Genomic DNA, 17,281 nt, shown 5'->3' with positions numbered 1-17,281 from the left:
TGCAATTCCAAGTTCTATGGTGGATGCAATGAGGAATTAATAAGTTAGTGGATTTACTTGGTAAATTATAGATATGCTTATTGGAAGTTCGGTTATATAGGCCCATGGTCCTCATACTAGTTGAGACAATACTGCTTGTAAGACTCAGTTAATTGATTTTAATTAATCAATTATAATTCTAAAATTAGACTATGTCTAATTTATGAATTTTCACTAAGCTAGGACATAATTGTGAAGAAAAGAGATTCTAGGGTTTATTTGTTAATTAAGAGACTTTATTAAGTCTAATTAATAAATATATTAAATGGCAATTTTATTTAATAATTAATTTTAATTATTAAATAATTAGATTTGGCATTTAAGTGGTTAAATTAAAAAAAAAAAGAGGCATTTTTGAGAAAATAAGATAAATAGTTGAAAAAAATAGCAAAATTGCAAAGTGGGGCCTTTATCCATGGCCGACCACTTAATGGGCAATTTACCATTTATTTTTTTATTATTTTAATGCTAAATAAACCTAACCTAACCCTAGGTGGATTCCTATAAATAGGTAGTGATGGCATCAAAGGAAAAGATGATGCAAACGCTTTCCTTCAATCAAAAATTGAGCCATCTTCCCTACCAATTTTGAAACTCTCTCTCTGTCTCTCTCTATCTCTCTCTCTCTCTCTCTCCTCTCTTCAATTTCGAACCCTAGTGTAATTAGAGTAAGTTCCCACACACATCAAGTGGTACTCAATCATAGTATGTAGGGCTGTGAAGAATCCAAATTCAAGAGAAGGAGAATCGGGATCAGATTTTGGTAATGCTCTGCTACAGAAAGGATACAAGGGTTAGAGATCTGAGCGGAATGAGCCATTTAATTTCGCTGCAACCACTGTAAGGTTTCTCATACCTTTTATGTGTTTATTTCATATCGTTTTAGAAGTTCATATTTAGGATGTTAAAAACATACTTGTTAGTAAATCAAGATCCTGGTAAAATAAATTCCAACAAGTATAATAGCATTATTCTATGCACAATGGTAACTCAAGTATAGAATTGCAACTCTTCTTCAAGTCTATGTAAAAAAGCACCGAGTTGTTAATCAACATCTTTATTGGTGGCTCACTTTTAGCTACTTGGTATGAGATCTCAACATTGTCCCAATTAGTGTTTATTTCATTTTTGATCAATTTTCCAAGATCAAATAATGAACAATTTTTTGGAATATGTACACCAGCCACTTTGTAATTTGAGTAGCAATTACTTTCATTCCACTCTCCTCCATAATAAATTAATGCTTTAATAAAATTCATTCTCCAAGAAAATTACAAGTACCAGGTCACTTCCTGAAGCAAAAAGAAAAAATAAAAATCATTTAACAAGTTACTTTATAAAAAATTTAAAATAACAAGTTTCTTTCCAACACAACAAACATAGTCTTATTCTAATGTAAAGTACCATGTTACATTTAGCGGCAATATAAAATCTTAAGATTGAACTTGCAGGTGACTTTTTTCAAGACATTATATTTTTTTGCTACAAATTACAGCCACAAGAAAACAAACACAACCATATTCAAATGTAAAATACCAGGTTACATTTAGAGGCAATATAAAACCTTAAGATTGAACTAGCAGTTAATTTTTTTCAAGACATGGTATTTTTTTGCTAGAAATTGCAGCCACAACAAAACAAACACAACCATATTCAAATGTAAAGTACCATGTTACATTTAGAGGCAGTATAAAACCCTAAGATTGAACTAGCAGGTAACTTTTTTCAAGAGATGGTATTTTTTCCTATAAATTGCAGCCACAAGAAAATAAACACAACCATATTCAAATATAAAGTACCAGGTTACATTCAGAGGCAATATAAAACCCTAAGATTGAACTAGCAGATGACTTTTTTTTCAAGACATGGTATTTTTTTGCTACAAATTGCAGCCACAACAAAACAAACACAACCATATTAAAATGTAAAGTACCAGGTTATATTCAGAGGCAATATAAAACCCAAAGATTGAACTAGTAGGTGACTTTTTTCAAGACATGATATTTTCTTGCTATAAATTGCGGCCACAACAAAACAATCACAACCATATTCAAATGTAAAGTACCATGTTACATTCAGAGGCAATATAAAACCCTAAGATTGAACTAGCTACTGACTTTTTTCAAAACATGTTATTTTTTTGCTATAAATTGCAGCCACAACAAAACAAACACAACCATATTCAAATGTAAAGTACTAGGTTACATTCAGAGACAGTATACAACCCTAAGATTGAACTAGCATGTGACTTTTTTCAAGACACGGTATTTTTTTCCTATAAATTGCAGCCACAAGAAAACAAACAGAACCATATTCAAATGCAAAGTACCATGTTACATTCAGAGGCAATATAAAACCCTAAGATTGAACTAGTAGGTGACTTTTTTAAAGACACAATATTTTTTTCCTATAAATTGCAGCCACAAGAAAACAAATACAACCATATTCAAATGTAAAGTACCAGGTTACATTCAGAGGCAATATGAAACCTTAAGATTAAACTAGCAGGTGACTTTTTTTGAAGACACAGTATTTTTTTTTGCTATAAATTACAGCCACAACAAAACAAACACAACAATATTCAAATGTAAAGTTCCAGGTTACATTCAAATATGAAACCCTAAGATTGAACTAGTAGGTGACTTTTTTCAAGACATGGTATTTTTTTCTTATAAATTGCAGCCAAGCCACAACAAACACAACTATATTCAAATTTAAAGTTTCAAGTTACATTCAGAGGCAATATAAAACCTTAAGATTGAACTAGCAGGTGAACTTTTTCAAGATATGAGTGTTTTTTTTGTTAAAAATTATAATCACAACACATTATTATGAGAACCAAAATAAAAATCTAAAATTAAAACTCCTTATCATTTTTCCTAAATAATATGTTAACTACGTCAAGAATGTAATCAAATTCAATAGTTTCTTACCTTTATTTTGAGTTCAGATTTTATTGATTTTCTTCATTGCTAGTAGGAACATGAACAATAAGATGAAGAATGATAATCACACCAGAGAAGAAGGAAAGAAATCGTTGAGAAATCGGAGGAGAAGAAGAAAGAATCGCACGATATGTGAATTTTGATATTTTGGGTGTGAATTTTATAAATGGAAATATCCTTTTATAGGTATTCTATAAATAATGTCCATATTTTTCAAAATGCATTTAAGAAATTCCATATTTATAAAAAAAAGCCCCATAATCAAACACATTCCTTATTCCTATCCTAATTCTATAAATAAAAGAGATAATTACATGAAGCATCATTTTTTGTAAACGTTTATAGATTATTATTATTTTTTTTTTTTACATTTTTACGATTTTCTATAAAAACAACACGAAAACAATAAGAAAACTACATAAAAGTAACATTTAAATAACACCAAAACAACAACAAAAAAATAGCATACAAATAACAAAAAATCAACAACAAATTAACAAGAGTACAACATAAAGAACCCGTATTTTTTGTAAATAAAATTAAAAAAATATTTAAAATTCTATGAAACTGTATTTTTGTAATTTTTTTATTGTTTTTGTGTATTTGTAAAATAATCCCTTTATAAAAACACGTTGTAATCTTCAACAATCCTATATTTGGTGTAAGTTAACTCATAGTAAATTATTAGTAAAGTTGGAATTAGTTTATTCTATATCTTTGACTCACTAATCTTAAATACAATAAATTTTAAATATTGACATCAAAATGATAATACAGTGACTCTTAAATCTAATATCTTTTCCCCATTTGAAAAAAAAAAATCTAATATCCTTTTTGAAATTCTACAAGAGATTCTAAACATATTAATTAAAATTAATATCTTTTTTTTTTTTTGAAAATTACAATATAGAGAAATTAAATCTTAAAACATAATTTCGTCTCCTATAGGATAATATGCGCTAATAGATAAAACCATCAAACCTTGTGTTTACTTATGACTAGAAAAAAAATCTCTTTGGTGATGAAAGTACCAAAACGTAAACATAGACCAGTCCATTTTGGTTAAAAGTTACACTACTGAAATGTAAAAGTACCAAAATCCAGTGTGTAACCAAAACCAAATGAATATAACCAAATGCATTGCTTAAGTTCTGCTCCCAGGAATGAAATACTCTACACAATTTTCCTTCACTTTGAAGTGAAAATTATGTACCCTGTATTTTGATTCAGCCCCATCATACGTGCCCCTGTTCAGAACTGTCAACTGCAGCAATAAAGGACCAAATTCAAACTTTTGTCAAATAAATTGTTAACAGATATTCTCTAGATTCAATCTTGGCACTAAAAACCAAATGTTACTGTTAGCACTATGTAATTGCTAAATTCATACAGGGATAGAGAATAGAGATTGTGCAAGGATTGATTGATAAACATAAAATGTGAACTTACTACATGACAACAACATCAAGAAATCAAAAAAGGTTGTTATAAAAAAGTTTACAGCTCCATTTTACCTGTCCATGCACATCTTTGGCCAACCCAGTGGTCAACGGCTCGGCTTTTATCAGAATTCCTGCCAGATACTCCAATTGTAAAACAAGTGTTGGCCTCTTGGTGCTAGAATAGATATCTTCATGGTTTAGCGCAACTAAAGAACAACCCTATGAAGAGAAATGCAAAGAAAGAATTAATAACATAACCCAAAAAAGAGAAATTATTACAGGTAGAGCAATGGTTGACATGTCTTACAAGTTCAGATGTTAACGTGTGACAGTAATGTAGAAAGTCTATGACAAGATTCATTGATCCTCTTGCAGCCACCTCCATAAGAGAAATATCATCTATCATAATGGTAACAGAGCTCCTCCTTTCTTGAGGTAAGGCACCTATAACCTTCTGAATTTTCCCAAAAAGAGTAACAAGTGCACTTCTTCTCTTTGCTTCTTCTGCTTCATCTGAAGAATCAATAATTTGTTCCATCAAAAACGAAAACTAGAGAAGAAAAACTGAAGTTTCATTAATAAAGTTCTCCTATAACAGGACTCCTCACATAAGTCTAATTCTAACTTCTAAATACTTAGACGATCCCACTACTTTACCATTTTGAAGATTCAACAGCCTACAATGAGTTATGGCATTAAAAGGGTAGAGAAAGCTTATTTATACCTGAATTCCTCACCTGGACATTCCCACTTAAGCATGTCAAAGAAGAAGAATCTATTATTGTCCCTTTGAGCAGCTAAGTTGCAACCCTGGTACGAGGACCAAACTCAGATATTAATACAGATAAAAATATACAAAACAAAAAATCAAATCCGACACAAACACACAGATGTAATATGACACGCATACGTGAAGATTGTTGAGATGCTAATTTCGAAGTTTCTCACGTAATTTGTAATGTTGGTGTCCTAAACCTCCAATAAACAAATGTATATGTTTATAAGTTAAGATATAGATACGTGTTTATGCACATAATCGTCCCTTGTCAAATTAAAGTTTGCCCCACTAATATTGTTTTTCATTTTTAGATAAAAGCTTATATAAAGCATGCATAAAAATTCCTCCTTCTTCTTCTCTTTTTTTTTTTTTTTAAAAAAAAATTATTTTGTTGCTGAGAATATACTAGTACTTGACTATAATAGCAATTTCTAGCTTTATGCTCGTAAAGCAATTGTGTTTATTCAACAACTTATATTCAGTGTAAAAATCCCACTCCCAAACACCCCAAATAATCCATAATCCTTTTTCCCCAAGACACTCAAATCAACAAAACCCTAAAATTAAGGATATATTATCAAATATACTAACCTGATTCAACCCTTGAACGAGTTACTTCAACTAAACAACAACAATAAATAAAACGAGTATATAAAACTCATATGGCTGTTTAGTTAGCAGTGTCATATTTTCCGAACCAACAAAATTCCAGCATTTTACAGAACACGCTTCAATTATTGAAAATGTATGCCAGGAATAAACACAATACATAGAGCTATATATATCAAGTGAGAGAGAGAGAGTACGAGTTTTCTGAGGATGCGATCGTAGTGAGAGAAGGGGTGAGCGAAAGAGACGAAAATGACGGCATTCGAAGAATGAGGAGAGAGAGAGCGCTTGAGGAAGTGATGAAGGAGAAAAGCAGCGGTGGTCTCTACTGAGTCGTGGAGGAGTAGAAGACAGCCGGCGATGGACCCAACGGCTTCATCCAGTAAAGTCGACGGAGTTCCATGTTCCATTCTAGCTGTTTATCCCCATAAGAACGGTCTTTCTTTAATATAAATAAATAAAAAAAAAAAAAAAACCACCACACAATTATACACATTTGTATCAAAAATGGCGACTAATACATTACCCTGAAGTAGTTAAAAATGGCTGAAATGATGGTTGCGAAGCTTTGAAGCTGACGAAGACTCCAACCAGTGGTGGTAGAGATGGCGGCTAAGCTTTCAAACAGAGTTAGGGCAGATTTGGGGTTAGAGGAGAAATAGAGAGGGTGTGAAATGGGAGGGGTATAATTGGTATAGTGATTAAAAAAGAGGGTATAAAAACTCAAAGAATCTAAAACAGCGGAAAAAAATGAGAGACACCAACTTAAAAAAGTATAGGATCTAATTTTTTCTTGGTTTTAAAAATCTAATTTTCAGCTCCTCAAATTTCACAAAATTTCTAACCAACTTTCTAATTTAGAAATGAAATTGGTAAACCACAATCAACTCCTAAATAGGAAAATTGAATTTGCCTATATGTAGATATTGAATTAAACAGATAATATTGATAAGCAAGCTTTTTTTAATCGTCGAACTTAGATTTCTAATTCTTCAACCGCGGAGATACGTATCTCAGATTGCACGATAGAGTTCTCTTGTAATTGTTCGATTGGTTGAGTCAAGAAAACAGCCACAATTAATCAAAGAAAATTTATAATTTTGGAACACAAGAAGACCGATCAAGAGCATCATGATCAGCCATTAATTTCGAAGACTGGTCGTCAAAACAAAAATATAGATAACAACAATCAAGAACTTCGAAAATCAAAAGGTGAAACTCAAAACATAATTTAATTTAGTAGTTTCAAGGAATTCAAAACACATTAGAGTGTTGCACAGTTTTTTGTCTCTGCATTTTAAATGCGATTAACTTAATTATTATTATTTAGGCTCTTAATTTTAGTTTTAATGAATTTAAGCAGTTGAAGTGAAGGCCAAAACCCAAAACATTAGGAATTGGAAGAAAAGGAGTCGAAGACATCGAGAAACCTGAAAATTCAACCATGATTCCCTTCTATGATGAGAATTTGTACATGCTTAATATGAAAAATGATCTCGAACTAAAGGTGAGAGATGTCAACCAATTCTTTACATATTTTTATTTGTCATTGAGTTTCTGTATAAATTCTCTTCCCCATATGGTTAATTATATTGCCCATTTGCTTTAATATGAAGATTTTCAGTTTCATTGATAAATTAGATTTGATTTCTTTAGGCTGCGGAAACAATTCCCTCAGCAGAAGGATTAAGTGCTGCAAACCTTGGGCTTATTCCTTCATTCTCTACTACAAAACAATTGGCTACGGCTGTTGAGTAAGTTATTATTCTTGGTATCTTATAATTGTCACTAATAAATTTCTTCCAATTAACATTTAAGATTACCGTTGTAGTAAGATTGTGTAAAAAGATTTATTTGTTCACTACCTTTGAGTTTATAGTCAACCCTTAATCAAGACAAGACTTTCTACTTGGCTTCCTTTTTCAAAATTTATTCGAGAAATTTCGACTGTTTAGATAATGGAGTTTTGATATAAAATTGCTCCAATAAAATTCTTAATACTATCTTATATAGGTGGGTTTATAGTGTTCTATTAAAATAATGTATTTATACTTAAACTTTTATATTTAAAATTGCTCCAATAAAATTCTTAATACTATCTTATATATGTGGGTTTATAGTGTTGTATTCAAATAATGTGTTTTATGATTAAATTTTTATATTTATATATATATATAATATTATACTGTGGGATAGTGTAATAAAATAATATAATAATAAAAATATTGTTTGGAGTAAATTTTAGTATCGTAGTTGGAATAGAAAAAAATTAGGAGAATTACTTCATATACTATTTTTTTAATTTTTTTTTAAATTTACGGTTTAGGTTTCTAAAGTGGTTGCAACTCTAGTTGCAATAGGGGTTTCTGTACGATTTTTTGTTGTAATTTAGATTGCAGCGCTAGTTGCAATAGGTGTTTCTATGTAGAATTCCGTAAAAATATAAAAAAAAATTGTTTTGAGTGTAAAAATGAAAAAACCCCAAAAAATTAATGCTAAAATTATATTTTTTGGTAATAATTTAACTTTAAATTTAACTTTTAGTAGTGAAGTTGTAGATGAAAAAAATAATATGTAAGATATTTTATATATATTATTTTTTTTTAGTTTTTTATTTTTTTTGAGAATATAAATTTATATGTTTGGAAATCTCCTGCACACGAAACGACAATTAGCTGGGAGTACTGTCCTGTTTCTAATCCTTAAGAATTTTAATTTACATTCCCGTTTATTTTTTATCGGGGATGGGACAGAGAATCTCTTAATGGGAGCGAGGACGCGATAAAGAATCTCCTAATAAAAAATTAAAATTTATAATAAAAATATTAAACTACATAAAAATTAAAATATTATACATTAATTATTATTCAATAAAGTAATTATTATTCAAAACACAATTTAAAAATTATAAAAATAATACTAATATACTTAAAAAGTACAAACATAAATTATAAATTATAAAATACTAAACAAGTTCCTGTTAGAACGGGAAGTCTGATCACGTCCCGCTTCTTTTAATATTTAGGGACAAAACATAATCCTCGTTCGCGTCCTGTTTCCCATTTAAATGGGAAATTCTTACCCCATCAAGAGCGGGTTCCGGCAAAGTCATCGCATGAGAGAAATGTAGATTCCTATTCCTATGTTTTAAGACCCTAGGTTTTTTTTTTTTTAATAAAACTTTTTTTTAAGCGTTTTTCTTAAAAAATTGTAACATACAAATTAATAATAACGTGTGCATTCTTACTAAAAGTTAATAAAAAAAAATAGTTTTTTTTTTTCTCAAACAACCTAATCAATAATTTTTTTATTCAAGTAAAAAAATGCTAGGGACAATCCTGTCTCAAATCCCGTGCTAGTATTTAATCTCCATTTTTTTTTTTTTTTTGGAATAAAAGACAAATTTCACACATTTTTTTTAGATTAAAACCTGTTATAACCTTAAATCCTGTGGGAAAAATCTCAATAGCAATGCACAAATTGAATTATTACTTATTATATAAGGGAATTTTGATTTTATATACTTAAAAAAATAAAAAAAATTTATTATTAAACTTAAAACTTAAACTCTACAAAAACTATACTTTTTTTTCAAAACCCCAAAAATACCCCTCACAATTCTCTCTCTGCATCATCTCTCTCTCTCTCTCTCTATCTCACATCCCAGCCGCCACTCTCACCACCACCTCCGACTTCCATTCTCTGACCTCCAACCCTCACCGCCACCTCCGATCACCCGCACCAACACCCCGACCCAGCCCCACTCTCTCGGACCGCCCAAAAGTCGCACCCCGAAAGCCCACTCTCTCTTCTTCTCTCTGAAATCGCAGAAAAAAAAAATTGGTCCCGTCCGATGGTCGGACCCCATCGGACCCATGGTCAGACCATCGGACGGGACCAATTTTTTTTTTTTCTGCGATTTCAAATCGGACCCCATCGGACCCATGGTCCGACCATCGGACAGGACCAATTTTTTTTTTTTTTCTGCGACTTTCGGGGTGCAATTTTGGGCGGTCTGAGAGAGTGGGGCTGGGTCGGGGTGTTGGTGCGGGTGGTCGGAGGTGGCGGTGAGGGTCGGAGGTCGGAGAATGGAGGTGGTGGTGAGGGTGGCGGCTGGGATGTGAGATAGAGAGAGAGATGATGCAGAGAGAGAATTGTGAGGGGGTATTTTTGGGGTTTTGAAAAAAAAGGTATAGTTTTTTTAGGTTTTAAGTTTTAGGTTTAATAATAAATTTTTTTTATTTTTTAAGTATATAAAATCAAAATTCTCTTATATAATATCCAAACCAAAAAAAAAAAAAAAGGACAAAAAGTAGTTTCCTTAGTACTCTTCTTTAAATTAGTAGACATTGTAATAACCATTTTCATGTAAATGTCTTGCACAAAGTGGCAGTTGAATTCATTATAATTGTCATGTTAATAAATGTATTCCCTAAAATACATAGCAGGATGCATGAATTTGCCTTTCCAGTGTTTTTGATGATGATACTAATCTCTTACCTATCAATTTGGTATCATCATATCTAGGATGGGAAAGAAGTCGAAATCAATGAAAGATTTGTTGGCTTCATCAGGAGGTTCTTCACCTGTCAAAGAGAGATCAGGACTGAGTCTCTCAGCAGTAAAGTCTCTAGTACTACGTGAAAAAGAGGATAAGCTTACATCTGAGTTTGGTAACAATGCCAAGGTTTTGTCTTTAATTAGGTCGCTCTTTGGTGGAGGTAGGCATAATTTTAGTAACATGATCATTGAATATAATTACACTGTTGGATTATATGGATATAACTTTGTGTCTAATTTATGACTTATATAATGTGATGTTCCATTTATATTTTCATATATGCAAAATGTTTACAGATGAAGTGTTTCTCAAACGGAATATTAAATCTTGCACGGATGGAATTACTATTACATCTTTTTCTAGAGAAATTCATGGTGCACCACCTGAAAGCCTCGTTGTAAAACTAGCTGAAGTTATTGGGAACTTCAGAACTCTGCGAAACATGGCATTATTTTGGTGCAGAGTTGTTGCCGAAGTAAGTCAATTGTTACTAATTTGAGTTTCGTAAACTCTTTGTTGTTGTTATATTAGAACTCTTGGTGTGTGTTTGGAAGTTAGTATCTAATTAGTAAGAGCAATAAGTTATGTAACTACTAGAAACAATCTAGTAATCTAGTAATGAGTATAATCACATTATTTTAAAATAGTGTTATTTAATTAATATAAATTCCTAATGTTGTTTGGCAAAATAGTAATTAATTATAAATAAAATAATATGTTTTTAGTAAATATTTAATATAGAAAGCTTTTAGTAATTATAATGTAATTAATTCTTTCTCAGGATTACAAAGTTAATTGTAATTGCACGGTGAGATAAATGTACTAAATTGTGTAATTAATTCCAATTACACTCAAATCCAATTCTATCTTTAAGTTTTTTTTTTTTTAATCTCAAACTATAGCTCTTTATACTGGTTATTCATCCTTCGTTGGGCACTATATAATTCTCTATATTGGTGAATCTTTTAACTGGAAATTTATGTATCAACAATTTTATTAAAATTATCATGGAAAACTTTGACAATCAATTCCTTAATTTTATGGTTTAACGATAGATCCTTACTCTATTTTGTGGTTGCAGCTGAGAAAACTATGGTCTGAGGAACAATATATACCTGGCATACCTCTAGATGATAATCCAGATCTGAATTCATGTCTTCTATTTCAGCAACTTCAAGTGATAAATTGCTGTGTATCACGAAAAAGACGTCGAGATATTGCCTCTCAATCATTAGACTTTGTCCTTAAAGAAGGCAATATAAATGAAGAAGAGTTGGCTACGTTCAAAGATGTTCATGCAAGTTCTATATTATATGCTAGATTAAATACTGGTGAACTTGTTCTCCGACTTGGCGCTGATCGCCCAATGGGAGATCTAACAATGTTGGAAACTGGAGAACCAATGTACTATCCTATAACCCAGGTTTGACTAATGACCTTACCACAATGACACTATTTGTAACAAATTTTCCAACAAAAATTGGATTAACACAGGAAGTTTTGACACAATTCAATTATTCCATAAAAGAAATATGTATTTATACTGTTTGTGCTTACTTCTTTTATTGAGATTTTCTTCACCCTTAACTGCAGGAAGGACCCTTGCTGACTGAGGATCTTATTAAAGAAACAGAGGAATTCGTGCTTAGAACTGGAAGGTTTGTATTTTAGACACACTTTAAGATAATTTGTTTTTACTTAATATATCATATTGCTATTAGATATTGTAAGCTTACACTAGTTTTAAAGAAAGTTAGGTTTTTGTTCTTGGGTATGCTAATCCTGTTTTACCTGATAAAACAATCTAAAATATATTTTTCAGGTTTTGCACCTTGTATTCCAATTTTATCTGTGGTTATTACTGTGTTTGTGTCTTAATCACTATAGATTTATTCTAATAATCGAAATTTATTAATGGTCAGTGTTGGTGCTGGGTGTTCTCAACTCCTCTCTGACATGCAAGCTTTCAAGGTTGAGTTTATCATATATATGCTTTGCAATCTCATATATTTTCCTATTTGTATATTTGAACTAATTTCTTTTGATTTGATTTGGTAGGCAGCAAATCCTGGTTGTATTTTGGAAGATTTTGTTAGGTGGCACTCTCCTCCTGATTGGACAGAAGCAGAGCCAATCATTGAAGACAAAGATCCTTCTAATGATGGGGACATATTGTCTATGAGAGGTCAATTAAGTAGTCGAATGCAAAAAGAAGGTATAAAACATGAATACGTACAAATATATGAGGTTAATTTACATGTTTATAAACTAATTTGTGGTTCTTCATGAAAAGCTCCATTGTTACCAAAAACACAACCATATATTTACCGACATATAGTAGTGTGTGAATTTAAACTAAACTCTTTGATTTAATGTCCTATTTTTTTTTCAGACTGATAATAGGTTTAAAGGGTGGATTCCAATTTTAATCAAGAAAATTCTAACAATTATTAAGGTGTCCGAATATGGCGGCCATTTTTTTTTTCTTTTCCAGAAGAGAAATCCCAATATTTTGAGCCATTCCACTTAATCTAGTCAATTGAAACGAGTTTATGAAATACATTAGCGTGCTTGTGAATGTTGTATGAAGTTTGGTTGAACAATGTTTGTGCTTACTCAATAGGAAATTTATGGCATGAGCTGTGGGAAACATCAAAGCCAGTGCCAGCAGTCAAACAAACACCATTGTTTGATGAGGATTTGGCAGTGTGAGTTGCAATTATTAATGCTTCCACTTTTGTTTATTATTAGTTTTCATTTATCATATTATAATCTAAGCTATTGGTTCTCCCGTAGGGAAGGTATTCTGGACACTTTGGAGGAAATTCCACCTTTTGAGCTTTTTGAGCAATTGTTTGTATCTTTAGTAAGTTGATTATCTCTTGACGCTGTCATTTTGATAAGTATTGAATATAGTAAATTAGTTAGTGAATTTGCATAAACTGCTAATTCCTTTTCTCTTTCATTCTTTTTCCTTGTGAAGAATATTGTCCAATTCTACTTTGCTAAAAAATCTGTATTAAACCAATGTCATTTGACAAATTATGGCTTAATTTCTTGACTAACTGTTTATCTGAGACATAAGTAAGCAATAGTTTTTGAGCATTTGACATGATGACAAGTTGACAACTACTGGTTAGTGTCATAATTTTAGACAGTAGTGAAGTGAGGGCTTTAAAAGTTCTAAAAGATAACTTTCTTTGCAGAGATACTGTGAATTGCAAGTTCAATGACAAATCCTCACTATATATTTTCATCTTTCATTAGTATTTTTGTTTGATTATTCCTCATTTTTTTTTATTAGCGTGGTTGAGGTTTTGAATTTTGTCTACAATAGGCTGTCACTAACAACGTGTTGTTATAACATTCAGCTGGGTTTAGGCTTTGTTATTGCGGAGCCTTCTCTATCTATAAACAGTGGTTTGTCAAAGCTGTTTTATGAATGCAAAGACTATGCAATTACTGTTTGCCAATCGAGCACTTTGAGGGAGAAAATCGATGATCTTTGTCAGGTAAAATCTCGTAAGTTTAAAACTGATTTTGATGTAAAGAATTGGTTCTTAAATATGTGAAATTACATTTGTTTTATTTGATTGTATAGGTATACGAAACAGTGGAGAGAATGTTAGACAATCCTGAGGAAGTGCTAAACACAGTGAAGGTAGCAGAAGATACTCCTAGTCCTGAAGGTGAACCAAAAAGACTGTTTAAGAGGCTAAATCTCAACTTTGGTGGCATAGAAAGGAACCTGAGGAAACCAGCTTCGAAAGAGCATAAGAACTCCTCCGACGGTGACAAGGCAAGAGGTCAAGCATTTTCAAGTTTATTTGATGGAAGGTCATTGTTGTTTTCGAAAAGACCTCCTAAGCCTGGAAGCATGCCCCATGCAGAAAAACCTACTACTTTACATGAAAATGCTTGGACAATCATTTAGAGTTTCTTTCTTTTTTGACTTTGGGGAATCAAACTTGAGACGTTTTGTGAGCAGAAATGTAGTACCACACTTGGCAGTCTATGAATACCAATTTAGAGTGTATTTATAATTTTTTTTTTTTTGGGAGGGGCTTAATTAGTTTATATCATGATTGGTTTTGTTGGCAATCAATTGTAAGTTTTCTTTTCATTACAGCAAGACTTATTAAACGCACTAAAAATATATTCCAATGTGGTTTTCATAAAATTGGATTCTTAGTTCGATATTTCAATTTTTCCTTTGAATGTGAAAAGGAAATAAAAAGTAACGTAGTCATTGTTCTCATTCTCATTGCTCTGTTTGTCTGGTTTGCTAGCTTCATTAATCTTGGTCCTGTCGTTTCACACTTAAACGTCTTCATCAACATCAACACTTTGCTTCTTATCTTCCTCCACCTTATCGAATTGGAAATATCTGGAGATGAGTTCTGGCACAATGAAGTTCGATAACCAATATAAAGACAGCAATAAAACACTGTTTCACGGGAACCCAAAAGTGAAAAACAAAGATCAGAGAGTCAAAAACCAACTAAGTGTTAAAGTAGCAACCAAAACCAAGAACAGAAAGGAAAAGGAGTACTGTTTTGGAGGTAGGCAAATTGACCTGATCTGAAGGAATGTTGTTGGGTCGACTGACTTAGCAGGAGAAGGGAAACTAAGAACAATGGGACTACTACTAATGGTACCACTGCACATGACTCTGTTGGTTCGACTTCGACCTTTAAGTAAATAACCAAACATTGGCCTCTGTAAAGAACCGAGCCTAGCGCCCTCATTGCTAGACAGCCATGTGGAATGCTTTGGTGTTTGGAGCTGACTTCTCTGGTTTGGATTACAGTGTTGAGAAAAATTAGAAAATATGATTGTATTGTACAGTTTAGCTGGCGATATAAATAACTATGCTCCAAAATAATGCATCTGAGAGCATTCTATCAATATGTTCTACTCTAGTGTTCTGCCTCACAAGGAAAAGTGAAATTTGCCAAACTAAAAGAAACCAAAAAGACTGTTTACAATTAATTGAGATTCCACTCTAAGTCTATAATCAGTTAGAATTATGTTTTATTTCATTTTCATCCCTAAAATCTTTAGTTCAGAACAAAGGAATATTGAAATGAAACTTGCAGACAAACTTAAAACGAAGCATGCTCATTTCATCGAACAGCTCGTGGTCACAACAAAAAGCACATACCAAATTGAATACAGATATATATATATTTAGATATAATATGAGAGAGAGAGAGAGAGAGAGAGAGAGAGAGAGAGAGATAGAGAGAGAGAGAGATGCATACAGACTCAGGTTTGCCAATGATTTTAGCAACAGCTTTGGTGGCGTCCTTGAGAATGTCGGAGGCGACGACTGCGTCGACTGGGACATTCGTGAAGAGGTTTAAGGTCGGCATTTTACACTCTCTCTCTCTGAGCTAAAGAGGAAGGTTTCTTGTTGTGCTAAAACCAGACATTTGAAGATAATGTGCAGTGTCCACTGCCCTTCTACTTCATCTTATTCAATTTTTCAAATAATGATAAAACTTACAAACTTCACCAAACATAAAAATGTGTTAAAATATCCAAAATTTGGATTTATTTTACGGTTAAATACTAAAACTGTTTTCGTGTATGGTAAAAAAGGTACTAAGTTGGTAAGCTTCGACCTAATGATCTGTTTTAGCCGTATAAATACTAAATTTTAGTAAAATTATAATTTTCCTCTAGATTTATTACTATATTGAGTAAATGGCGGCAAAACCCCTAAAATTTTAATTTTGGTTTCACTTAACTCCTACAACCCAAATTTCTGCGGGTAAACCCCCAAAACCACTATTCTGTTAACAATTTAACACTTCTGTTCAAATTTAGCTGTTAAGTGCCAGGTTTCATTGTCCACGTGGACACAATATACACGTGGCACAATTTAATTGGCCCACGTAAATAATTATATTAAAAAAATAAAATAAAATTAATTTAAAATTAAAAAATAATTATAAATAAAAAAATGATTTTTTTTTTCTTTTTTTTTCCTTTCTTTCTTTTTCTTTCTTTTCTTTCTTTTTTTTTTTTCTTTTCTTTCTTTTTCTTTTCCTGTACGATACTCTCTCTCTCTCTCTTCTCCGTGTGAAGCATCTAAACCCAGATCTAAAGCTCCAAACCCAGATCTGAAATACCTAAAAGAAAATTAAACAAACCCATCACATAAACTCAAACAAACAAATACATGCATCTCAAATCCAAACAAAGTAACAAACCCAGATTGAAACAAAAAATCTCAGATCCAAAAAATCCCAGATCCTTTCTCTCTGTATCGACTTTCTCTCTCTTCTTCCCATTCTTCTTCTTCTTCTTCAATTGAATCGCCCAACCCTGGGATCTTCCTCGTCTAGTCTCCCTGCCATTTTCGTCGATTGCCCAAGTAGCCACATGTTCGAACCGGGCGCTTACAGCTTGGGGAACCAGCTAGGAACCTTCGTCTACAAAGGAACCGTGTTGCTACGGTCGGCTTTGCCGCGGGTCTCGTCGGAACCGTGCTTGGGGAACCGGCTAGATGCTTCCCACGGAGAAGAGAGAGAGAGAGTATCGTAGAGGAAAAGAAAAAGAAAGAAAAGAAAAAATAAAGAAAGAAAAAGAAAGAAAGGAAAAAAAAATTATTTTTTTATTTATAATTTTTTTTAATTTTAAATTATTTTTATTTTATTTTTTTAATTTTTTTAATATAATTATTTACGTGGGCCAATTAAATTGTGCCACGTGTATATTGTGTCCACGTGGACAATGAAATCTGGCACTTAACAGCTAAATTTGAACATAAGTGTTAAATTGCTAACAGAATAGTGGTTTTGGGGGTTTACCCGCAGAAATTTGGGTTGTGGGGGTTAAGTGAAACCAAAATAAAAGTTTTGGGGGTTTTGCCGCCATTTACCCTACTTTTTTTAATGGG

At 32.0% G+C, this 17,281-nt stretch overlaps 3 protein-coding genes across 3 annotated transcripts; 1 reads left to right on the top strand and 2 right to left on the bottom strand.

The window, feature by feature from the left end:
- Nucleotides 1-3,949: 3,949 nt before the first annotated feature.
- On the bottom strand, nucleotides 3,950-6,223 carry LOC115725544 (elongator complex protein 6). The gene is made up of 5 exons (XM_030655102.2): nucleotides 6,011-6,223; nucleotides 5,164-5,236; nucleotides 4,734-4,939; nucleotides 4,499-4,645; nucleotides 3,950-4,248 (listed from the first exon to the last, which is right to left on the bottom strand). Exons 1-5 carry the CDS (start codon nucleotides 6,221-6,223, stop codon nucleotides 4,129-4,131), a joined length of 759 nt encoding a protein of 252 aa, XP_030510962.1. The 3' UTR covers nucleotides 3,950-4,128.
- A 452-nt stretch (nucleotides 6,224-6,675) lies between these two features.
- Nucleotides 6,676-14,498, top strand: LOC115725543 (uncharacterized). The gene is made up of 13 exons (XM_030655100.2): nucleotides 6,676-7,025; nucleotides 7,177-7,320; nucleotides 7,470-7,567; nucleotides 10,341-10,534; nucleotides 10,671-10,849; nucleotides 11,456-11,797; nucleotides 11,968-12,032; nucleotides 12,297-12,345; nucleotides 12,433-12,589; nucleotides 12,998-13,082; nucleotides 13,171-13,240; nucleotides 13,746-13,886; nucleotides 13,976-14,498. The coding sequence occupies exons 2-13, from the start codon at nucleotides 7,258-7,260 to the stop codon at nucleotides 14,306-14,308; spliced, it is 1,776 nt and encodes a 591-aa protein (XP_030510960.1). The 5' UTR covers nucleotides 6,676-7,025; nucleotides 7,177-7,257; the 3' UTR covers nucleotides 14,309-14,498.
- Nucleotides 14,499-14,509: 11 nt separating this feature from the next.
- LOC115725545 (uncharacterized) lies at nucleotides 14,510-15,992 on the bottom strand. Its single transcript, XM_030655103.2, has 3 exons — nucleotides 15,639-15,992; nucleotides 14,951-15,168; nucleotides 14,510-14,821 (listed from the first exon to the last, which is right to left on the bottom strand). Exons 1-3 carry the CDS (start codon nucleotides 15,747-15,749, stop codon nucleotides 14,695-14,697), a joined length of 456 nt encoding a protein of 151 aa, XP_030510963.1. The 5' UTR covers nucleotides 15,750-15,992; the 3' UTR covers nucleotides 14,510-14,694.
- Nucleotides 15,993-17,281: the final 1,289 nt, after the last annotated feature.

The sequence above is a fragment of the Cannabis sativa genome, chromosome 6 (assembly GCF_029168945.1).
Source record: "Cannabis sativa cultivar Pink pepper isolate KNU-18-1 chromosome 6, ASM2916894v1, whole genome shotgun sequence".
Lineage (NCBI taxonomy): Eukaryota > Viridiplantae > Streptophyta > Magnoliopsida > Rosales > Cannabaceae > Cannabis > Cannabis sativa.
Note: the sequence above shows the minus strand (reverse complement) of the source record. Positions and strands in the feature narration are given on the sequence as shown.

Bases quoted from the DNA above. Each gene is read 5' to 3' on its own strand.
- LOC115725544 (XM_030655102.2), bottom strand. From the start codon at position 6,223: ATGGAACATGGAACTCCGTCGACTTTACTGGATGAAGCCGTTGGGTCC. The intron at 5,237-6,010 runs GTACTCTCTCTC...TCCTCGTACCAG, and splicing joins ATCGCATCCTCAGAAAACTC to GGTTGCAACTTAGCTGCTCA. The intron at 4,249-4,498 runs GTAAAATGGAGC...TTATTGCTGCAG, and splicing joins CCAAAGATGTGCATGGACAG to TTGACAGTTCTGAACAGGGG.
- LOC115725543 (XM_030655100.2), top strand. From the start codon at position 7,258: ATGATTCCCTTCTATGATGAGAATTTGTACATGCTTAATATGAAAAAT. The intron at 11,798-11,967 runs GTTTGACTAATG...CCTTAACTGCAG, and splicing joins TGTACTATCCTATAACCCAG to GAAGGACCCTTGCTGACTGA. The intron at 13,887-13,975 runs GTAAAATCTCGT...TTGATTGTATAG, and splicing joins AAATCGATGATCTTTGTCAG to GTATACGAAACAGTGGAGAG.
- LOC115725545 (XM_030655103.2), bottom strand. From the start codon at position 15,749: ATGCCGACCTTAAACCTCTTCACGAATGTCCCAGTCGACGCAGTCGTC. The intron at 15,169-15,638 runs GTATGCATCTCT...AATCCAAACCAG, and splicing joins TCATTGGCAAACCTGAGTCT to AGAAGTCAGCTCCAAACACC. The intron at 14,822-14,950 runs GTCAATTTGCCT...CCCGTGAAACAG, and splicing joins ACAACATTCCTTCAGATCAG to TGTTTTATTGCTGTCTTTAT.